This window comes from Drosophila willistoni, unplaced genomic scaffold, assembly GCF_018902025.1.
Source record: "Drosophila willistoni isolate 14030-0811.24 unplaced genomic scaffold, UCI_dwil_1.1 Seg209, whole genome shotgun sequence".
Taxonomy (NCBI): domain Eukaryota; kingdom Metazoa; phylum Arthropoda; class Insecta; order Diptera; family Drosophilidae; genus Drosophila; species Drosophila willistoni.
In genome coordinates this window covers 835,657-860,181 of record NW_025814176.1, presented here as the reverse complement: position 1 = coordinate 860,181, position 24,525 = coordinate 835,657, and the positions used below count along the sequence as shown (strand labels likewise).

At 42.3% G+C, this 24,525-nt stretch overlaps 4 protein-coding genes across 4 annotated transcripts; 2 read left to right on the top strand and 2 right to left on the bottom strand.

Moving 5' to 3' along the window:
- The first annotated feature begins 4,457 nt into the window (after nucleotides 1–4,457).
- Nucleotides 4,458–5,282, top strand: LOC124461132. Its single transcript, XM_047012690.1, has one exon. It carries the CDS (start codon nucleotides 4,458–4,460, stop codon nucleotides 5,280–5,282), a length of 825 nt encoding a protein of 274 aa, XP_046868646.1.
- Nucleotides 5,283–7,109: 1,827 nt separating this feature from the next.
- On the top strand, nucleotides 7,110–7,790 carry LOC124461131. Its single transcript, XM_047012689.1, has one exon. The coding sequence runs from the start codon at nucleotides 7,110–7,112 to the stop codon at nucleotides 7,788–7,790; it is 681 nt and encodes a 226-aa protein (XP_046868645.1).
- Nucleotides 7,791–12,767: 4,977 nt separating this feature from the next.
- LOC124461130 lies at nucleotides 12,768–13,751 on the bottom strand. Its single transcript, XM_047012688.1, has one exon. It carries the CDS (start codon nucleotides 13,749–13,751, stop codon nucleotides 12,768–12,770), a length of 984 nt encoding a protein of 327 aa, XP_046868644.1.
- A 65-nt stretch (nucleotides 13,752–13,816) lies between these two features.
- LOC124461129 lies at nucleotides 13,817–17,313 on the bottom strand. The gene is made up of 4 exons (XM_047012687.1): nucleotides 17,002–17,313; nucleotides 15,293–16,342; nucleotides 14,370–15,227; nucleotides 13,817–14,182 (listed from the first exon to the last, which is right to left on the bottom strand). The coding sequence occupies exons 1-4, from the start codon at nucleotides 17,311–17,313 to the stop codon at nucleotides 13,817–13,819; spliced, it is 2,586 nt and encodes an 861-aa protein (XP_046868643.1).
- Between the last annotated feature and the right edge of the window lie 7,212 nt (nucleotides 17,314–24,525).

The window sequence follows — 24,525 nt, the reverse complement described above, 5'->3', positions numbered from 1 at the left end:
GCTAGTAAACTTACTAGCATGTAACTCTTCTAGCTTCTTTAACCTTTTATGCAACTCGTGTTGCTTCGCTAACAATTTTTCAGTTTTTGTGGGGAACATTTTTTTAGGATACCGGTATAAGTATATAAGTATATAATAATAAAAAAAATATTTATAACTATTTTAATTTATATCTTATCTGATGATCCTGTTGTAGACACCGTTCGCCACTGTTGTCCGCCAAGTAGAGTTGTCTGCCGCTTCTTGTCTGCCAATGGGTAGCGATAGTTTGCTCGCCTTTTTGTTTTATATTACGTCTCGATCAGCTGCTGTTGTGCAGGGCCTATGGGCTCAGGCGGTACCGGTGCAGGTCATCGCACCAGACTTTCTTCTATTGGCAATGTATATTCTCCAGCGGCCTCTCCTTTGCAACTATCTTGTTGCTCTGCTGCTGTTGGTAGTTGCCAATTTGCAACTACATATAGTGTATATAATATACACTAGTTCACTTTTTTCGATATTAGGGCTTCGAATACGCCACACACCAACTCCGTAATTAATTTTTTTACCGCCGCCGAAATTATTGCAGTTGCTCGACTAGCCAAACTGCCTTTATATACTCGGTCTCACGCACTTTTTATTTATTAAGCAATATTTTGCTTTTATATTATACTCTGTCTCTTACCACTGGTGGGGGAAAACAAGGTTTTTTTTTTATTATTTTGCTACCTTTAGCTGATCTTAGCATTTACACTTGCATAAGAATCCAGACTTTAAGGAGCTGATTCATTCTCTGAGTCTCTTACCACTGGTGGGGGAAAACTACAGAGTTCCTTTACTCGAAGGACCTAAATGATATATCCGGCTCGAAGGACCAAAATGAATAGGGATTCCCGGAGAGAAGGAAAATAACCCAATCTTCATTCGTTGAATTCAAAATATGAACTGATTTTATTTACAAAAGTACGGAGTTTCTATAGGAAATCTTAGGCTCTAGGAGGTAAAAATTGTTCTTAAGGAGATCTTCTTCTAGTACGACTCACACCCATGCATTCGGGGGTTGAAAACTTATTCTTATTATACCCTTGCAAAAAGGGTATATTAATTTTGGTCAGAAGTGTGCAACGCATAGAAGGAAGCATCTCCGACCATATAAAGTATATATATTCTTGATCAGCACGACGAGACGAGTTCAAATAGCCATGTCCGTCCGTCCGTCCGTCCGTCCGTCCGTCCGTCCGTCTGGATCAACGCAAACTCCTCCTAGACCGTAAGAGCTACAGAGCTGAAATTTTGCATGTAGGCTTGTATATACTGCAGGCGTTGTATATCTCGGATTCAGCCGGATCGGATTACTATATCATATAGCTCCCATACAAATGACAAAGTCACGAACAGTGACTTTTCTTAATAACTTCGGTATTTTCTGAGCTATTATCGTGAAATTTAATATTGGTGAGTTAATTACACATATAAACGACTATGCCAAATTTGATCAAGATCGGGTGACTATATCATATAGCTCCCATAGGAACGATCTTTCGAAAACAGTGACTTTTGTCAATAACTTCGTTACTTTTGACGCAATTGTCATAAAAATTTATATTTCTCAGTTTAGCATATCTTTTAATGACTGTGCCAAATTTGATTAAGATCGGGCGACTATATCATATAGCTCCCATAGGAACAATCGGTGGTGAACAGTGACTTTGATCAATAACTTCGTTATTTTCTAAGCCGTTCTTTCGCAAGCATTAGACCTTTTACACAAAAAACTTGCAAGGGTATACAAACTTTGACGGGGTCAAAGTTAGCCCCGGCCCTCTGGTTTTAGGCACTGCGTCGGCCACTTGACATCCTGCCGTTGTGATCGTTTGGGTTAGTTTACAATTACAAGTGTTTTTCCCACAACGCGTGTGGCTGATTGTAATTCTAGTCATATGCTAGGTTAGTTGTTTGTCCCAAAGTACAGTTGTATTGTATTTTCTTTAGTGCATCTGATTTGGTGAAGCCGCTTCAGATGGACACGATGTTTATTCTTAAACAACTATCTTAATCAGGTGAATTTCTTAAACTTGTTTCCAAATATTTTGAATGATTCGCATAGTTTATGTAAATTCCGGGGGCGGAAGGTAGCATGGCAAAAAGTTGGAACAATTATTTTCTGCGCGCATTGTTCATGAACGGATTGCGTTTATCGATAAGACAGATGTAGCTATAAGAATCTATACATACATAAGCATTGTACACACACACATATTTGTGCGCTGCTGTGACAGCGATTTTTCTCTTTTGGTTTAGTAATAAATTGGCACTCAACTGATTCAGTAGCAAAGAAATACAAAGGGAAATTATCCAACTTAATTTTTAAGGTACAGTCCACTGCTAGACCAAATCATATTTTGGTCATTCGAGCCGGATAAGGGAATCGGTTTTCGTTCGAATAAAGTGCTTTCGTTCGAATTTCTTTGGATCTATTGGAAAGTTTTGTGGGTTATTACTCTGGAATAGTTCTGTACAATGGAAGAACTAAAGGTGGGTCGACGGAGCCGACTCAAGGCCAGCATAACAAGGATTCTGGATTGGTCGGAACGAATCCAAACTACATCAACTACTGAGGTAGCCGCTCGGATGGATCAACTCCAGTCCGTGTGGAAGGAATTTAATGGAATCGGGGATTCCATAGCCCTTCTGGAAGATGTGGACGGCTATGTGGATCCAGAGGTCGATCACGTGACCTACGAAGAGAAGTACTTGAAGGCATATTCTTTACTTCTGGGAAAAAAACGGTTAGTTCAGCAACAAGCATCATTGTCTGGCGACGGCAATGGCGCCATTGGTCTGCACGCATATAACGACGACATCGTTCATCTGCTGCAACAACAACAACAACTCTTTGAACAGTTAGCTGCAAACCAGAGCAGTTCAAACTTGTCGCTGCCCGCTCGCAATGAGATGGCTGCTTCGGGTTCGACTTCGGGAAACAACACGACGGCATTCGTTCATGGCGGAGAATTGCCAAAAATTCAAATAAAACGGTTCGCTGGACTCTACACAGAGTGGCCAGCTTTTCAGGATATCTATGAGAGCACGATACACAATAAAAGGCAGTTAACCAACACTCAAAAGTTTCATCACTTAAAAACACTGCTCGTCGATGATGCTGCCAACTTGGTGCGGCACCTGGCGATAACTGACACGGCTTACAACACTGCTTGGGAACGCTTAAAGGAAAGATACAATAGGCCACGCCATATTGTGAACTCATTTTTGGAGAAATTTATGGGTCTACCAACGACAAACAAAATTGATGTGTCCATCTTACGCAAGGTATCAGATGGCACAAATGAGATTGTTCGCGGTCTGGATGCGATCAATCAAACAGGACGGGACTGCTGGATACAATATCTGGTATTGGAAAAGCTTGACGCTGATACACGGCGCAGGTGGATTGAGCGCAGCATGGGCAACGAGGCGCCCACACTGGAGGAATTCTTCAAGTTCTTAGATGATCGTTGTGAGGAATTAGGGCTCAGCAAACGGGAGATTGCGTTTGGAGGCAAAACGCCGGCGCAAATCACACACACAAAACAGTTCACACATTCGATGGTTGCAGTTCAAGCTGGCAGCTGCACCAAATGTCAGGCGACGGATCATAAGTTGTATGGCTGTCAACAATTCATGGATTTAACACTTGCAGAACGTCGTATGTTCATCAGGGAAAAGACTTTATGTTATAATTGAAATCAGGGCATATGGTCAAAAACTGTCCATCATCATTTTCATGCAAATATTGTAAAGGTAAGCACCATTCTCTGATCCATGATCCAGGTAACTCAATGGCTTTAAGGAACTTGCAACAAGGAAAAAGGGAGAATCAGCGTAGTCCAAACGCTTCTCATCACGATTTGTCTACAACAAGTCTAGTGGCTCATAATGGGAGTGCACCAGCAACGGTTTGATCACAAAGCTCTGCGAAATTGAAAACAGGAAAAGGTTTAAATCGAAGCATATTGCCTACTGCAACGGTTTATGTTCAAAAGGTAAATGGAGACTACATTACATGTCGTATCTTGCTAGATACTGGGTCGGAGCTTTCATATGTATCAGAACGATGCATACAAGCACTTGGATTGCCACGGTCGGCATCATCCATTTTGGTCACAGGATTCTCTTCGGTTCAGGCTGACACCACAAGGGGAAGCAGCACGCTTCAGATAAAGTCAAGGTATTCAAACAATCACTTAACGGTACAGGCTCATGTTCTTGGCAAAATCACATCAACACTGGAAAGGCAAAACATTGACGCATCGGCACTTGATGTCTTTAGCGATCTTCAACTCGCTGACTCGGAATTCACCACAAGCGCTCCAATTGACGTTCTTTTGGGCGGTGAACACGTTTGGTCTACAATCACAGGGAAAAAGTTGTACGTTGCAATATCATCGATTTTCGGATGGGTCATCAGCTCTAGAACGATGCCCCAAGCTAACAACGCTTTCGCTTTGACATCATACATTGATGTTAACGCTTCGCTCCAGAGGTTTTGGGAGCTAGAGGACATCAGTTCCACAACCAAATTGGAACCTGATGATGAGCAGGTGGAGAAACACTTTCTCGCTACGCACACTCGAGATGAAAAGGGGAAGTACATCGTGGAACTTCCATTGAAGGTCGCTAATCCTGAATTTGGGGATACTCTACAAGGAGCTCTTAATCTTTTCCAATCGGTGGAACGACGTTTACAACAAGATGCAAATCTAAGAGCAAAATATGTCAACTTTATGAGGGAATACTTCGATTTGGGGCATATGCGCGAACTGCCACCAGATGAAGTCAATAATGACCAACGGTTTTATCTACCACATTACCCGGTTTTGGGTCGGAAACTGAGAGTAGTTTTCGACGGATCATTTTGCGACACCAAAGGCAAATCACTAAACGATTATCTCTTTACAGGGCCTAGCATTCAACGCGATCTCTTTGCTGTCTGCTTGCGCTTTCGGATGTATAAATTTGTATTCTCAGCCGACATAGTCAAGATGTTTCGGCAGATTTGGGTGAACAACAAACACCGCAACTGCCAGAGAATTGTCTGGAGAAAAAGGCCATCGGATCCAATCAAACACTATCAACTATGCACCGTCATTTATGGCACCTCATGTGCACCATTCCTGGCTGTTAGGGTATTAGAGCAACTGGCTACTGATCATCAGCAGGAATTCCCGAATGCTGAAAAATCTTACAAGAGGATTTTGATGTCGACGATGTGCTCACTGGGTCAAACAGTGAGGAGGAACTGATACAAAATCGAAAGGAACTTATTCAACTTATGTCCTGTGCTAATTTGAGCTTGGGAAATGGGTATCAAACACACCTCGCATACCAACAGAAGGAACTGATTCTACACAATCATCTCCAGTGAAGGTTCTTGGACTTTACTGGCAACCTGGTCTTGATACACTGTCTTATAATGTTGGTCTAAAAGGAAATGTCGATTGTACAAAACGACAAGTTTTATCGGATGTCTCACGGATCTTTGATCCACTTGGGCTTTTGGCACCAATTGTGGTCCAATTCAAAATACTCTTTCAACAATTATGGCTTCTCGATTTGGGATGGGATGACAAACTCCCTAAGCAACTAGCGGACAATTGGCTCAAGTGGCGAGCAGATTTGGATATGCTACTACACATTCAAATACCCCGGTTGGTTGTCAACGACACCGACAACATTGAATTGCATGGATTCTCCGATGCATCGACGAAGGCATACGCTGCTGTAGTGTACAGCAGAGTAATCAACAAGGATGGCTCGATTTCTACATCGATTATGGCTGCGAAGTCTAGGGTGGCTCCGCTAAAGCAGCAATCTCTGCCCCGCCTAGAGCTTTGCGCGGCACTGCTCCTAAGTCAACTCATACGTTCGATAAAGGCGGCACTTCGACATCAAAAGGTCACGGTTTTTGCATGGTGCGATTCCACAATCGTACTCTATTGGCTATCATACGCACCCTCTCGACTAAAGACATTTGTTGGGAACAGAACTTCGGAAATTCTGGACACCATTCCAAGGCACTATTGGCGTCATGTGGACTCCAAATCAAATCCAGCTGATTGCGCATCCAGAGGTCTCATGGCTGCAGACCTAAAGAACTTTCAGTTATGGTGGAATGAACCGTCATGGATACGTGACGCGGATCAGTTTATGGTAAGGTTAAACTCACAAGTCTGTTTGAATATTTCAGAAAAGAACATAGAAAAGGAAGTCAAATCCAATTGTCTGACTGCATTAGTAGAGGCAACTCCTGATCATCCACTTGATCATCTTGTTCAACGAGTATCTTCATGGTTGACGCTCGTTCACACGGTTCCTACGCTTTCTACGGCGCACTAAGGGTCCATTTGGGGACAAGGGCTCAAACTGTCTTACGTTTGAGGAAATCACCGCGGCACGCATTGTATACTTGCGCCACGCGCAAACCTGCTTTCAGGATGATTATCAATTGCTACTCGCAAATAAACCATTGCGAAGTCGATCTCAGCTGACTAAACTCTCGCCAATGATCGACAAGGACGGACTACTCAGGGTTGGAGGACGCTTGCACCACTCGCAATTGTCCACAGAGGCGAAACATCCAGTTTTGCTACCGAAATCTCATTGCATCACCAAGCTGATACTTGAGTCAACCTGCACCCTGGTGTCTCTTCACTTTTGTTATGGTACCTCAAAGATTCTGGATATTTGGCGCAAGGAACTTGATAAGGAAAGTCACACACGACTGTTTGGCTTGTTTTCGACAACGGCATCTTACATCACAACAAAGGATGGCTGATCTACCCAGCATTCGTGTCACTCAGGCACTTCCATTTGTAAACACTGGATGTGACTATGCTGGTCCAATCCTTCTTAAGGATGGAAAGGGGCGCAAACCGCGCATTGGTAAGGGCTACATATGCCTATTTGTTTGTCTGGTCACATCGGCAATTCATCTGGAACTTGTAACGGACTTGAGCACCGACTCATTCTTGGCCGCGCTAAGACGTTTCGTCTCTTTGCGTGGCAAGTGCAACAAAATCTATAGCGACAACGGAACGAACTTTATTGGAGCTAAACGCTCTTTTGATGAAATGCAGAAGCTGCTGGCATCTCAACCACACATCGAAAAGGTTAGGAACACTCTGGCGAATGATGGCATTCAATGGGTATTCATTCCACCACATGCTCCTCATTGGGGAGGAAAATGGGAATCTGCAGTCAGAAGCGTAAAGCTGCATAGTCGCCGAGTCATTGGGAAATCTACTCTCACCTACGAGCAGATGCGAACTCTACTTGCACAAGTCAGTGCAGTCGTCAACTCACGACCCTTGTGCTACAACTCGGACACAGATGTCAATTATTTGTCGCCAGCACATTTCTTGATCGGCAGGCCTTTCACAACCATACCAGAGGCAGACTTAGGCCACATCCCCGTGGGCCGACTTGGGTACTGGCAAAGTATCCAATCTATGATGCAAGGCTTCTGGAAGCAATGGCACCAGGAGTATCTTACCACATTGCAACAGCGTCCAAAGTGGACCACTACAACACCAAATATAGCAGTCGGAGATGTGGTGCTTGTAAAGGAATCGAACACCCCACCAGCTCACTGGCATCTGGCGCTGGTTCTCGAAGCCTACCCAGGCAAGGATCAATTGGTTCGAGCGGTCAGACTCAAGACCTCTTCGGGAGAATTAACTCGGCCAATCACAAAGGTTGCGGTATTGCCCCGTTCAGAAACTGTGTTTCAGGGCGGGCCGGGATGTTCATGAACGGATTGCGTTTATCGATAAGTCATATGTAGCTATAAGAATCGACACATACATAAGCATTGTACACACACACATATTTGTGCGCTGCTGCGACAGCGCTTTTTCTCTTTTGGTTTAGTAATAAATTGGCACTCAACTGATTCAGTAGCAAAGAAATACAAAGGGAAATTATCCAACTTAATTTCAAGGTACAGTCCACTGCTAGACCAAATCACGCATACTATGCCAGTATACATACTAATTTTGTGACTTTAGCTTTGTTAGTTTTCGAGAAAATCAGTTTTGTTTAATTTGCGGGGCGGAAATGGGCGTGGCAAAATTTTTTAATTAGTCAATATCTGCGCGTCTATTAAGCTAACTTACATACCATAAAGACGGTAGCTTTTATAGTTTTTAAGAAAATCTGTTTTATGTAAATTCTGGGGATGGAAGGGGGCGTGGCAAAAAGATGGAACAATTATTTTCTGCTCACTTACTAAACGAGTATATTCAAAAAACAAATTTGAAGCCTCTATCTGTTATACTTTTTAAGAAAAACAGTTTTATGTAAATTCTGTGGTAGTAAGGGGGCGTGGCAGAAATTCCAATTAACTCTATACATTTACATACCACACGAGTCTACATACCAAATTTGGTGGCTCTAGCTCTTATAGTCTCCGAGATCTACGTGTTCATACAGACTGACGGACGGACGAACGGACGGACAGACGGACATGGCTAGATCGACTCGGTTGTTGATCCTGATCAAGAATATATATATTTTATGGGGTCGGAGAAGCTTCCTTCTGTCTGTTACATACATTTTGGCGACTCTAATATACCATTTCACCCCATGGGTGTATGGTATAAAAATTAGTCAAAAGTAGTGTTGTCAAACGTACACTTAAAAAAATGTTTGTTGACATATGGTAAAATTTATTATCTCCGCAAATATTTCAGTGCCCCCAGATAGTGTTTGAACAGCGAATAAGACAGACAATGCATTGCAATGCCAAGGTTTCAGACGCTACACACGTAGTCTCTGGATTTTTGCTTTGATATCATCACGGATATTTGGGTGCATTCTGGAGATTACAAAATTGTAAAATGGATTTAAAACGACATTTATTAAAGTGTTTTGGGTGAAAAGGAATTAAAAAGTGTCTCTTGATTGTGATGTGTAGTAAAAATTGTCAAATAGTCATCACTTTGCAGTAACGGAACAGAAAAGTTAATAGGCAATTCTGAAAGTGCGACAGAGACAGACAAAGTCTACGGAAATGTTGAGAGCTTGCGTACTATATCAACACGACAATGTATAATTGCGCTAATTCGAAGGAGAAGAGTTTATGTGCAAATGTTATAGTGTGAAAGAAACAAACGTACATCGTAGAATTTGTTACAGCTGGTCGAAGTCAAAAGCAGCGAAGTTAGCGACAAAAGGGGAGATGAAGCAGCTTAAAACCGACAAAATTGAACACGAAAGCAATACGATAGAGAAGGGAGAGCGATCATATTTTAGGAGCGAGCCGGCAATTTATTTTCTGGAGTGCAGACAACAGGTTGGTAAAAAGAGGCTGCATGTTGTGACTGTGGGGATATCCACACCCCGAGAAAAAAGGTTTTCTTCTTTTAATTGCTTCTATTGCCAGTAGACAAAAAAATATTGATTACTCATAATATAGTCCAACAGCATCAACAGCCGAGACGATCTAGACATGTACGTCCGTCCGTCTCGGAGAGAATAAGCGACAGTGCTACCAAAGTTATCGAGTTTGTTTCAAAAACAATTTGTCCCACCCCCACAAAACAATTTGTGTATACCAAATATTTATCATATTTTCAGAAGGGCTAATTGTAAAATAGTAGAACATAAGGATATAACACCTCAAAATAAAAGATTCGACTGTACTATATACATTTTAGATAAAAATCTCTCCATATATACCGCCAGCAAATGTTGGTGGCCTTCCCGATTCTTTTTCTCTTCTTCTCCCCTTAGTTAAGATAGTTAGTCTTAAAAGTTCAAGCAAAGTTTTTCTTTTCCTTTCTCGTTTTCTTTGCAAAAATAGTTACGATTATACTTATCCTTAGTAAGTACAGATTAATTAATTCACAAAATGAAATTAAAATTTAAATCAGAACTAGAGAGCTCGATTAGAGACAGTGTCCATAGTATATAGAAAATAAGCACTTTTGTTTGTTTAAGTAAATGCATATATATATCTGTAAATAAACAATTAAACAAAAAAAAAAAAATTAAATTTAATGAAATTAAAGAAACTTTTTATTATTTTTGATAAAATAAACAGTGGAAATTATAATTAAAAAAATAATCGCCTTCGACTGAAAAAATAATCGCTTATGACTGAAATAATGACTCAAAAAACAGTCGCGCATGAATGTAAATGCACATCAAAAGGGAGTCGCGTATGATTAAAAATGCGATTTAAATATGATTCGAAAGAGATTAAAAAAGGGGTATACAATACAACAAATATGTCAAATTTAAAATAACAAATGCATTTACGTATTTTTAAAAAATTTGTTCACATGTTTTTTACAAGCATATCTTAGTATATCGCTCACTCAAGCATTCGAACACCCTTGAGCCCCCACCAGCCAACGGCAAACTCCAGCCTTACGGAAAAACATTTAGATGCATAACTTGGATATTTTTAGCCCGGGTTTGATTAAATTTGATGTTTTGCTAAATATTAATATCAAATTTAAGTGTGCCAAATTTGATTGCACAAGGTAGAAAATTACGGGAGATAATCAAGTTTTTTCAAATTACGGGGGCGGAAAGAGGCGTGGCATAATCTTTACATATACAAAATGTGCGCATTTACTAAGAAAATATACATACAAAATATGGTACCTCTAGCTAGAATAGTTTTTGAGATAAACGCCACTAGCGAACAGCCAATTCTGCCCTTATACACATATTTTGAATGTTTCTTGTCCAGTTTCAATAAAATTTGGTAGTTTGGTAGAAAAAATTAAGATTACTTAGTCTGACAAATTTGATAAGGATAATAATAAAATTGCAAATGGCAATCGTTTTTTTCTAAATTATGGAGGCGGAAGTGGGCGTGGCGAAACATTCAAATAATTTTATTCTGCGCGTATACTAAGCCACTATACTAAATTTGATTGACTTTAGCTTTGTTAGTTTTCGAGAAAATCAGTTTTATTTAATTTGCGGGGCGGTAGGGGGCGTGGAAAAATTTGAAACAAACTCGATCACTTTGGTAGCACTGTCGCTTATTCTCTCCGAGACGGACGGACGTACATGTCTAGATCGTCTCGGCTGTTGATGCTGTTGGACTATATTATGAGTAATCAATATTTTTTTTTTTTGTCTACTGGCAATAGAAGCAATTAAAAGAACAGAACCTTTTTTCTCGGGGTGTGGATGTCCCCACAGTCACAACATGCAGCCTCTTTTTACTAACCTGTTGTCTGCACTCCAGAAAACAAATTGCCGGCTCGCTCCTAAAATATGATCGCTCTCCCTTCTCTATCGTATTGCTTTCGTGTTCAATTTTGTCGGTTTTAAGCTGCTTCGTCTCCCCTTTTGTCGCTAACTTCGCTGCTTTTGACTTCGACCAGCTGTAACAAATTCTACGATGTACGTTTGTTTCTTTCACACTATAACATTTGCACATAAACTCTTCTCCTTCTAATTAGCGCAATTATACATTGTCGTTTCGATATAGTACGCAAGCTCTCAACATTTCCGTAGACTTTGTCTGTCTCTGTCGCACTTTCAGAATTGCCTATTAACTTTTCTGTTCCGTTACTGCCAAGTGATGACTATTTGACAATTTTTACTACACATCTCAATCAAGAGACACTTTTTAATTCCTTTTCACCCAAAACACTTTAATAAATGTCGTTTTAAATCCATTTCACAATTTTGTAATCTCCAGAATGCACCCAAATATCCGTGATGATATCAAAGCAAAAATCCAGAGACTACGTGTGTAGCGTCTGAAACCTTGGCATTGCAATGCATTGTCTGTCTTATTCGCTGTTCAAACACTATCTGGGGGCACTGAAATATTTGCGGAGATAATAAATTTTACCATATGTCAACAAACATTTTTTAAGTGTACGTTTGACAACACTACTTTTGACTAATTTTTATACCATACACCCATGGGGTGAAATGGTATATTAGAGTCGCCAAAATGTATGTAACAGACAGAAGGAAGCTTCTCCGACCCCATAAAGTATATATATTCTTGATCAGGATCAACAACCGAGTCGATCTAGCCATGTCCGTCTGTCCGTCCGTTCGTCCGTCCGTCAGTCTGTATGAACACGTAGATCTCGGAGACTATAAGAGCTAGAGCCACCAAATTTGGTATGTAGACTCGTGTGGTATGTAAATGTATAGAGTTAATTGGAATTTCTGCCACGCCCCCTTACTACCACAGAATTTACATAAAACTGTTTTTCTTAAAAAGTATAACAGATAGAGGCTTCAAATTTGTTTTTTGAATATACTCGTTTAGTAAGTGAGCAGAAAATAATTGTTCCATCTTTTTGCCACGCCCCCTTCCATCCCCAGAATTTACATAAAACAGATTTTCTTAAAAACTATAAAAGCTACCGTCTTTATGGTATGTAAGTTAGCTTAATAGACGCGCAGATATTGACTAATTAAAAAATTTTGCCACGCCCATTTCCGCCCCGCAAATTAAACAAAACTGATTTTCTCGAAAACTAACAAAGCTAAAGTCACAAAATTAGTATGTATACTGGCATAGTATGCGTGATTTGGTCTAGCAGTGGACTGTACCTTGAAATTAAGTTGGATAATTTCCCTTTGTATTTCTTTGCTACTGAATCAGTTGAGTGCCAATTTATTACTAAACCAAAAGAGAAAAAGCGCTGTCGCAGCAGCGCACAAATATGTGTGTGTGTACAATGCTTATGTATGTGTCGATTCTTATAGCTACATATGACTTATCGATAAACGCAATCCGTTCATGAACATCCCGGCCCGCCCTGAAACACAGTTTCCGAACGGGGCAATACCGCAACCTTTGTGATTGGCCGAGTTAATTCTCCCGAAGAGGTCTTGAGTCTGACCGCTCGAACCAATTGATCCTTGCCTGGGTAGGCTTCGAGAACCAGCGCCAGATGCCAGTGAGCTGGTGGGGTGTTCGATTCCTTTACAAGCACCACATCTCCGACTGCTATATTTGGTGTTGTAGTGGTCCACTTTGGACGCTGTTGCAATGTGGTAAGATACTCCTGGTGCCATTGCTTCCAGAAGCCTTGCAACATAGATTGGATACTTTGCCAGTACCCAAGTCGGCCCACGGGGATGTGGCCTAAGTCTGCCTCTGGTATGGTTGTGAAAGGCCTGCCGATCAAGAAATGTGCTGGCGACAAATAATTGGCATCTGTGTCCGAGTTGTAGCACAAGGGTCGTGAGTTGACGACTGCACTGACTTGTGCAAGTAGAGTTCGCATCTGCTCGTAGGTGAGAGTAGATTTCCCAATGACTCGGCGACTATGCAGCTTTACGCTTCTGACTGCAGATTCCCATTTTCCTCCCCAATGAGGAGCATGTGGTGGAATGAATACCCATTGAATGCCATCATTCGCCAGAGTGTTCCTAACCTTTTCGATGTGTGGTTGAGATGCCAGCAGCTTCTGCATTTCATCAAAAGAGCGTTTAGCTCCAATGAAGTTCGTTCCGTTGTCGCTATAGATTTTGTTGCACTTGCCACGCAAAGAGACGAAACGTCTTAGCGCGGCCAAGAATGAGTCGGTGCTCAAGTCCGTTACAAGTTCCAGATGAATTGCCGATGTGACCAGACAAACAAATAGGCATATGTAGCCCTTACCAATGCGCGGTTTGCGCCCCTTTCCATCCTTAAGAAGGATTGGACCAGCATAGTCACATCCAGTGTTTACAAATGGAAGTGCCTGAGTGACACGAATGCTGGGTAGATCAGCCATCCTTTGTTGTGATGTATGATGCCGTTGTCGAAAACAAGCCAAACAGTCGTGTGTGACTTTCCTTATCAAGTTCCTTGCGCCAAATATCCAGAATCTTTGAGGTACCATAACAAAAAGTGAAGAGACACCAGGGTGCAGGTTGACTCAAGTATCAGCTTGGTGATGCAATGAGATTTCGGTAGCAAAACTGGATGTTTCGCCTCTGTGGACAATTGCGAGTGGTGCAAGCGTCCTCCAACCCTGAGTAGTCCGTCCTTGTCGATCATTGGCGAGAGTTTAGTCAGCTGAGATCGACTTCGCAATGGTTTATTTGCGAGTAGCAATTGATAATCATCCTGAAAGCAGGTTTGCGCGTGGCGCAAGTATACAATGCGTGCCGCGGTGATTTCCTCAAACGTAAGACAGTTTGAGCCCTTGTCCCCAAATGGACCCTTAGTGCGCCGTAGAAAGCGTAGGAACCGTGTGAACGAGCGTCAACCATGAAGATACTCGTTGAACAAGATGATCAAGTGGATGATCAGGAGTTGCCTCTACTAATGCAGTCAGACAATTGGATTTGACTTCCTTTTCTATGTTCTTTTCTGAAATATTCAAACAGACTTGTGAGTTTAACCTTACCATAAACTGATCCGCGTCACGTATCCATGACGGTTCATTCCACCATAACTGAAAGTTCTTTAGGTCTGCAGCCATGAGACCTCTGGATGCGCAATCAGCTGGATTTGATTTGGAGTCCACATGACGCCAATAGTGCCTTGGAATGGTGTCCAGAATTTCCGAAGTTCTGTTCCCAACAAATGTCTTTAGTCGAGAGGGTGCGTATGATAGCCAATAGAGTACGATTGTGGAATCGCACCATGCAAAAACCGTGACCTTTTGATGTCGAAGTGCCGCCTTTATCGAACGTATGAGTTGACTTAGGAGCAGTGCCGCGCAAAGCTCTAGGCGGGGCAGAGATTGCTGCTTTAGCGGAGCCACCCTAGACTTCGCAGCCATAATCGATGTAGAAATCGAGCCATCCTTGTTGATTACTCTGCTGTACACTACAGCAGCGTATGCCTTCGTCGATGCATCGGAGAATCCATGCAATTCAATGTTGTCGGTGTCGTTGACAACCAACCGGGGTATTTGAATGTGTAGTAGCATATCCAAATCTGCTCGCCACTTGAGCCAATTGTCCGCTAGTTGCTTAGGGAGTTTGTCATCCCATCCCAAATCGAGAAGCCATAATTGTTGAAAGAGTATTTTGAATTGGACCACAATTGGTGCCAAAAGCCCAAGTGGATCAAAGATCCGTGAGACATCCGATAAAACTTGTCGTTTTGTACAATCGACATTTCCTTTTAGACCAACATTATAAGACAGTGTATCAAGACCAGGTTGCCAGTAAAGTCCAAGAACCTTCACTGGAGATGATTGTGTAGAATCAGTTCCTTCTGTTGGTATGCGAGGTGTGTTTGATACCCATTTCCCAAGCTCAAAATTAGCACAGGACATAAGTTGAATAAGTTCCTTTCGATTTTGTATCAGTTCCTCCTCACTGTTTGACCCAGTGAGCACATCGTCGACATCAAAATCCTCTTGTAAGATTTTTCAGCATTCGGGAATTCCTGCTGATGATCAGTAGCCAGTTGCTCTAATACCCTAACAGCCAGGAATGGTGCACATGAGGTGCCATAAATGACGGTGCATAGTTGATAGTGTTTGATTGGATCCGATGGCCTTTTTCTCCAGACAATTCTCTGGCAGTTGCGGTGTTTGTTGTTCACCCAAATCTGCCGAAACATCTTGACTATGTCGGCTGAGAATACAAATTTATACATCCGAAAGCGCAAGCAGACAGCAAAGAGATCGCGTTGAATGCTAGGCCCTGTAAAGAGATAATCGTTTAGTGATTTGCCTTTGGTGTCGCAAAATGATCCGTCGAAAACTACTCTCAGTTTCCGACCCAAAACCGGGTAATGTGGTAGATAAAACCGTTGGTCATTATTGACTTCATCTGGTGGCAGTTCGCGCATATGCCCCAAATCGAAGTATTCCCTCATAAAGTTGACATATTTTGCTCTTAGATTTGCATCTTGTTGTAAACGTCGTTCCACCGATTGGAAAAGATTAAGAGCTCCTTGTAGAGTATCCCCAAATTCAGGATTAGCGACCTTCAATGGAAGTTCCACGATGTACTTCCCCTTTTCATCTCGAGTGTGCGTAGCGAGAAAGTGTTTCTCCACCTGCTCATCATCAGGTTCCAATTTGGTTGTGGAACTGATGTCCTCTAGCTCCCAAAACCTCTGGAGCGAAGCGTTAACATCAATGTATGATGTCAAAGCGAAAGCGTTGTTAGCTTCGGGCATCGTTCTAGAGCTGATGACCCATCCGAAAATCGATGATATTGCAATGAGTTTGCCCGTATTGTCGTACAACTTTTTCCCTGTGATTGTAGACCAAACGTGTTCACCGCCCAAAAGAACGTCAATTGGAGCGCTTGTGGTGAATACCGAGTCAGCGAGTTGAAGATCGCTAAAGACATCAAGTGCCGATGCGTCAATGTTTTGCCTTTCCAGTGTTGATGTGATTTTGCCAAGAACATGAGCCTGTACCGTTAAGTGATTGTTTGAATACCTTGACTTTATCTGAAGCGTGCTGCTTCCCCTTGTGGTGTCAGCCTGAACCGAAGAGAATCCTGTGACCAAAATGGATGATGCCGACCGTGGCAATCCAAGTGCTTGTATGCATCGTTCTGATACATATGAAAGCTCCGACCCAGTATCTAGCAAGATACGACATGTAATGTAGTCTCCATTTACCTTTTGAACATAAACCGTTGCAGTAGGCAATATGCTTCGATTTAAACCTTTTCCTGTTTTCAATTTCGCAGAGCTTTGTGATCAAACCGTTGCTGGTGCACTCCCATTGTGAGCCACTAGACTTGTTGTAGACAAATCGTGATGAGAAGCGTTTGGACTACGCTGATTCTCCCTTTTTTCTTGTTGCAAGTTCCTTAAAGCCACTAAGTTACCTGGATCATGGATCAGAGAATGGTGCTTACCTTTACAATATTTGCATGAAAATGATGATGGACAGTTTTTGACCATATGCCCTGATTTCAGGCAATTATAAAATAAAGCCTTTTCCCTGATGAACATTCTGCAAGTGTTAAATCCATGAATTGTTGACAGGCATACAACTTATGATCCGTCGCCTGACATTTGGTGCAGCTGCCAGCTTGAACTGCAACCATCGAATGTGTGACCTGTTTTGTGTGTGTGATTTGCGCCGGCGTTTTGCCTCCAAACGTAATCTCCCGTTTGCTGAGCTCTAATTCCTCACAACGATCATCTAAGAACTTGAAGAATTCCTCCAGTGTGGGCGCCTCGTTGCCCATGCTGCGCTCAATCCACCTGCGCCGTGTATCAGCGTCAAGCTTTTCCAATACCAGATATTGTATCCAGCAGTCCCGTCCTGTTTGATTGATCGCATCCAGACCGCGAACAATCTCATTTGTGCCATCTGATACCTTGCGTAAGATGGACACATCAATTTTGTTTGTCGTTGGTAGACCCATAAATTCCTCCAAAAATGAGTTCACAATATGGCGTGGCCTATTGTATCTTTCCTTTAAGCGTTCCCAAGCAGTGTTGTAAGCCGTGTCAGTTATCGCCAGGTGCCGCACCAAGTTGGCAGCATCATCGACGAGCAGTGTTTTTAAGTGATGAAGTTAAGTGATGGCCACTCTGTGTAGAGTCCAGCGAACCGTTTTATTTGAATTTTTGGCAATTCTCCGCCATGAACGAATGCCGTCGTGTTGTTTCCCGAAGTCGAACCCGAAGCAGCCATCTCATTGCGAGCGGGCATCGACAAGTTTGAACTGCTCTGGTTTGCAGCTAACTGTTCAAAGAGTTGTTGTTGTTGTTGCAGCAGATGAACGATGTCGTCGTTATATGCGTGCAGACCAATGGCGCCATTGCCGTCGCCAGACAATGATGCTTGTTGCTGAACTAACCGTTTTTTTCCCAGAAGTAAAGAATATGCCTTCAAGTACTTCTCTTCGTAGGTCACGTGATCGACCTCTGGATCCACATAGCCGTCCACATCTTCCAGAAGGGCTATGGAATCCCCGATTCCATTAAATTCCTTCCACACGGACTGGAGTTGATCCATCCGAGCGGCTACCTCAGTAGTTGATGTAGTTTGGATTCGTTCCGACCAATCCAGAATCCTTGTTATGCTGGCCTTGAGTCGGCTCCGTCGACCCACCTTTAGTTCTTCCATTGTACAGAACTATTCCAGAGTAATAACCCACAAAACTTTCCAATAGATCCAAAGAAATTCGAACGAAAGCACTTTATTCGAACGAAAACCGATTCCCTTATCCGGCTCGAATGACCAAAATATGATTTGGTCTAGCAGTGGACTGTACCCTAAAAATTAAGTTGGATAATTTCCCTTTGTATTTCTTTGCTACTGAATCAGTTGAGTGCCAATTTATTACTAAACCAAAAGAGAAAAATCGCTGTCACAGCAGCGCACAAATATGTGTGGGTGTACAATGCTTATGTATGTGTCGATTCTTATAGCTACATCTGACTTATCGATAAACGCAATCCGTTCATGAACAATGCGCGCAGAAAATAATTGTTCCAACTTTTTGCCATGCTCCCTTCCGCCCCCGGAATTTACATAAACTATGCGAATCATTTAAAATATTTGGAAACAAGTTTAAGAAATTCACCTGATTAAGATAGTTGTTTAAGAATAAACATCGTGTCCATCTGAAGCGGCTTCACCAAATCAGATGCACTAAAGAAAATACAATACAACTGTACTTTGGCACAAACAACTAACCTAGCATATGACTAGAATTACAATCAGCCACACGCGTTGTGGGAAAAACACACACTAACCCAAACGATCACAACGGCAGGATGTCAAGTGGCCGACGCAGTGCCTAAAATAATAATAATTTTTCAACCCCCGAATGCGTGGGTGTGAGTCGTACTAGAAGAAGATCTTCTTAAGAACAATTGTTACCTCCTAGAGCCTAAGATTTCCTATAGAAACTCCGTACTTTTGTAAATAAAATCAGTTCATATTTTGAATTCAACGAATGAAGATTGGGTTATTTTCCTTCTCTCCGGGAATCCCTATTCATTTTGGTCCTTCGAGCCGGATATATCATTTAGGTCCTTCGAGTAAAGGGAACTCTGTAGTTTTCCCCCACCAGTGGTAAGAGACTCAGAGAATGAATCAGTTCCTTAAAGTCTGGATTCTTATGCAAGTGTAAATGCTAAGATCAGCTAAAGGTAGCAAAATAATAAAAAAAAAACTTGTTTTCCCCCACCAGTGGTAAGAGACAGAGTATAATATAAAAGCAAAATATTGCTTAATAAATAAAAAGTGCGTGAGACCGAGTATATAAAGGCAGTTTGGCTAGTCGAGCAACTGCAATAATTTCGGCGGCGGTAAAAAAATTAATTACGGAGTTGGTGTGTGGCGTATTCGAAGCCCTAATATCGAAAAAAGTGAACTAGTGTATATATACACTATATGTAGGTACAAATTGGCAACTACCAACAGCAGCAGAGCAACAAGATAGTTGCAAAGGAGAGGCCGCTGGAGAATATACATTGCCAATAGAAGAAAGTCTGGTGCGATGACCTGCACCGGTACCGCCTGAGCCCATAGGCCCTGGACAACAGCAGCTGATCGAGACGTAATATAAAACAAAAAGGCGAGCAAACTATCGCTACCCATTGGCAGACAAGAAGCGGCAGACAACTCTACTTGGCGGACAACAGTGGCGAACGGTGTCTACAACAGGATCATCAGATAAGATATAAATTAAAATAGTTATAAATATTTTTTTATTATTATATACTTATATACTTATACCGGTATCCTAATATATGAATTAGAGAAAAATGTTCCCCACAAAAACTGAAAAATTGTTAGCGAAGCAACACGAGTTCCATAAAAGGTTAAAGAAGCTAGAAGAGTTAGATGCTAGTTAGTTTACTAGCAAGATTCTTAACGAAGTAAGTGAGATACAGAAGCTATGGATTAGTTACCATAGCCAAATGCTAGAGAGTGGAGTAACTCTACAGTACTATTTCACAGATGGAAAGTATGAGGAAGGTTTAGATATGGCAGCCAGATTACTAGCCAAAAGAGAGTCTAGCAGGCAGAGCACTGTTGTTTTGGAAACCATTGAAGCAGATGCAACAATGTCAGAAAATGTTAAGGCCAGCAACGGAGAGTCGCGGGGAAACGCGACCTCCAGTAATGAGAACCAGGAAAAATTTGAAGAAAAGGTTCGTCTTCTCCAGCAATATTTGGAGATGGTGAGCAAAGATTTACGTACGATAGACCATAGAACAGGAGAAATGTATATTAAGAAAATAAAATTCTTGTTCAGGAAGGTACAGGTGTGCCAAGCTTATACACATGAACTATACATAGATAATGAAACGTTTAAAGAGGTCTTAGAAGAATTGGAGTTGGACCTTCAGAATACCTTGGTAGCATTAGAAGAGAAAATAAACGATCAGAAAAATTTGAAAGTTGAGAATGTTACCGTGAGAGAGGAACTACCGGTGTTGCCAAAAATACAGGTACCCATATTTTCTGAAGAACCTAGAGAATGGGATCTGTTTGTGGAATTATTCACGGAATTAATTGAAAAAAGAGAGGATTTAAGTCTGGCTCTTAAGTTCAATTACTTAAAATCCGCGTTAAAGGGCGAAGCAAGGAGCATGGTAGCTCATCTATTGTCAGGTTCAGCTGACAATTATAGTGCCGCTTGGGAACTGTTAACCAAGCGGTACGAGAATAATCGGAGGGTATTTTCCGAGCAACTAAGTCGGATCGTTGATTTACCGATGATCAACAATGAATCCGCAAAAAGTGTAAAGGGAGTGATTGACATAATTAATGAGTCAATACACTTAATTAAAATTAAAGCAAATTTGTCCGATGAAGTTGACGTAATATTCGCTCAACTGCTGCTAAGGAAATTTGACAGAGAGGCTCTACAGTTGTATGAGAGCCAAATTAGAAAAACAAGGGAAATTCAAATGCTATCTGATGTCATGGAATACTTGGAGCAAAGATATTGCTCGTTAAGTGCCATGAGCAAAGAAGAGAAAAAACTGCTACAAACTGTTTTAAATTATGCTGAATTCGAAGCTAAATGTACGATTTGCAAAATTGCCGGGCATTAAGCGTATAAGTTCTATAAGTTTAAAGGATTGACACGTACGGAAAGGTATGAAACAGCCAAAAAAGTACAGCTTTGCACAAGATGTTTAAATGATTCAAGCAATAAAGTGTGCACTAATGAAATGGTCTGTTCATTGTGCAGTAAAGGACACCATACCTTACTCCATTCAGAAGAAAAACAGGAGAGTATTAAGACTTGTGTAACGGCACAACCAACACTGTTGGCCACAGCTGTAATACAAGTAAAAAATGTAAATGGGGGATATATGACTCTAAGAGCCCTTATTGATTGTGGTTCACAGATCACCATTTTGTCCAAAGAGGCCGCTCAAATATTAAAATTACCTAAAATTAAACAATAAAAGCCCAAAAATCAAAATATAAGGTAAAAATAGATGTAAAAACGCGAAATTCCTGGAAAAGACATCTTAAGGTAGAGGCAATTATGTTGCCAAAGTTAATGGAAGCTCTTCCATTAAAAATAGCAAACGTGGATATGTCAAAATGGCAAACTTACGTGCTAGCTGATCCTTCTTTTAATAAACCTGGTAAGGTTGATATAATAATGGGTGTAAACGTTTATACCCAAATCTTAAAAGGGGGAATTACAAAAATTGATGGGCTACTAGGCCAAAATACTCAATTTGGTTGGATCGTCTCGGGATGCACCGAATCAAAAAAGTATAAATCTGTAGTGGCAACAACAATAGATGCCACAGGTTTTAAACAACGTTGGGAGAACAAGAAAGGTAAATGTCAAAATAAAAAAAATACAATGCCAAACAAACACAACAACAAAACTCACGAAATAAATTTATGGCCCCCGGCAGGACCTCACATTGGAGGTAAAGTAAAAACTGGGGAAGAAAAATTATATATCCCAGAGCCAGTACAAAAAAGGAATATGCAAATGGCAATAATAAATAAAGATAATTTAAAAAATAATGTCAAAAAAGAATCCGTTAAAAAATTGTCTAAGTCTGTATTAGAAAAAGAGCAGGTATTGCAAAATAAAGGGACAACATTTGAACAGAATAACCGCTCAAATTTCAGGTATTACCGTGTTTGTGGAGGGGCGGAAGGACCCAAATAAGCGGCAAATGGTTGGCGGGTGCCAATGTCTTCAGGGGTCTGGTGCGTGAGTAAAATAATTAAAACGCGCGAAAAACTTCGTTTTAATTCAATTATGATTTATTTCTTTAAGTGATACTATGTCCCGACACACACGAGATGGCTGCGGGTTGAACAGATTTACAATTCGAGATAAAGGCAAATTACAGAAGAAGAACGGGTGTTCGGTTTAAAATCTCGTCTTAGAATAAATGGCGATGCCCATGGGAAAAATCGAATTTCTCCCGGACCGGCGCCGACACTTCCCGGATGGGAGTGCGGATGAGCAAGTCCTCTTCGACCCGGAATATAACGTTCCGTCGGAACGTCTTGTCGGACCTCGACTCGAGGACGGCCGTGCAGGCTTGGTCGACCCCGACCTTGGTCACAGCTAACCCCAAGGACCGGGCAATGGAGAGATTGATGCGGCTCTCGGCCGCACACGCATCGAGGAGGACGCAGGTCTCGAAGGATTTCGAGCCATTGCCCAACCGGAGGACTGCTGTTGGCAGGACAGTCGTCGTCCTGTCGTGAAGCAGGGAGGAGAGAGAGATCTCGGGTGCGCCTTCTGGTTACGATGATCGGGAACGGGGTTGTAGCGGTGGTGCAACACGCCCGGAGGGGGGTGATTGGCTGCGACGCCGGGCTGAGGCGCGTTGTCTCGGCGGTTGGTCGGCCATGTGGAGCAGGGTATGGTGCCTTTGCCCGCATCGTCGGCAACCATGGCGAGTCCGGCACGCGTCGGATGAGTGCTCGTGTGCCAAGCAATTGGGACAGTACTTATTGATAAGCACCGCCCGGAGTCGCTTTTCCCCTCGGAGGTTCAGGAAGCGCTGACACTGCCGGAGTGCATGAACCCCCCGACAGACCCGGCATCGGTACACGTTCGTCCCCTGTGGAGCAGCTCGTTTGCTGCGGTGGTGCGGCAGACGCGTGGGGGCCATGTCGCTATGGAGGGGCGAGCTGAACGAACTGCAACGAAAAAAACTACGTAGGGGGGAGTGGATTAGTCGATGCACGGGAACGAACAACATGCACGGAGACGAGGACATTCGGACGCAACATAGAGGGATTGGGAGTCACGATAAGGTTTTAGGCTCAGGACTCCTGCTGTCTTGCAACAGAATGAGCTTCGCTACGGGTCTTCGGATAGACGCACGCGCTGTGGTGACATCAGCCACTCGGACGAGACCGTCAGCCCCGGGCAGAGTGCGCTCAATTCGCCCTAAGCGCCACTCGTTGGAGGGGAGATGATCTTCGGACACGATCACGAGGTCGCCGATCTGGAGGCTGCGAGTCGGTGATTTCCACTTATTCCGTTTGTGGAGCTCCTTGAGGTACTCACTCTTCCAGCGGCGGCAGAAAGCCTGCTGGATTGCCTTCAGTCGCTGCCATCGGTTGATCAGCGACATAGGCTCGACCAGAATCTCCGGTTCCGCAATGGATAAGAGCGGTCCTCCAATCAGGAAGTGTCTCGGGCTTAGGGCCAGCAGATCCTCTGGATCCTCGCTCATGGGAGAAATTGGCCTGGAGTTTAGGCATGCTTCTATCCTACACAGGAGAGTGGAAAGTTCCTCGAACGTGTACTTGACAGTAGAAGAGGACTTGTAAAACAGGGTCTTAAAACTTTTGACCCCTGCTTCCCACAGTCCTCCCATATGGGGCGCGCTCGGCGGAATGAACCAAAACATTTTGCGCGGGCTACGATGAATTACTTTAAGTGGCACAATATTCCCTTGATGAAATGGCAGTCACAAATACCGGATCTAGATGTGATAGAGGATCTCTTGGATCTCCGCCAAAGGTTATGCATGTAGCAGTTACAAGAAGAAAAAAATTTTGCTGTAGACCCTCAAAAATGCGATAATGCCACATGAGCTTCATAACAATAAGGGATATTATTAAATATTAAAAATATTTTCTTGCTGAAGTAAAAATAATCATAAAATATAAAAAGTTGAATGTAAGATACCAAACAATCCAACATGTATGTAGATAATAAAAAATCCAACGAACTGCCTTTAGATTCATATTTCGATTTACGTACTTAGGTTTAGTTTTCCTTTCTTTCCTTCAATATATTTGGTTTTGTACAATGCATTGTAATGGCTTAAACAATAAACATATATGACTCCGGTACTTGACCATAATTACTTTTCATAATCTTTAATATATTGCCGAGCCACAGGACAGTGATCTAGATACATACAAACTGTATCTCGCCCTAATCTACCTAATTCATCGCGTTGAAAACGAATTGAAAGAACCGCCATTTCAGTACCTGAAGCGTGAGATCGGCCTGAAGAGTAGCGCCGGTGTGCAAGACAACGTTGAGGCTGACGCCTCGTGTGGAGGGGCTCGACGCGTTAAATACCACGCGTACCTTGGTGGTGCTGCTATCGGGCTTAAACACCGCGTGATGGGGGAGATAGAAGTTTTTCCCATCTTG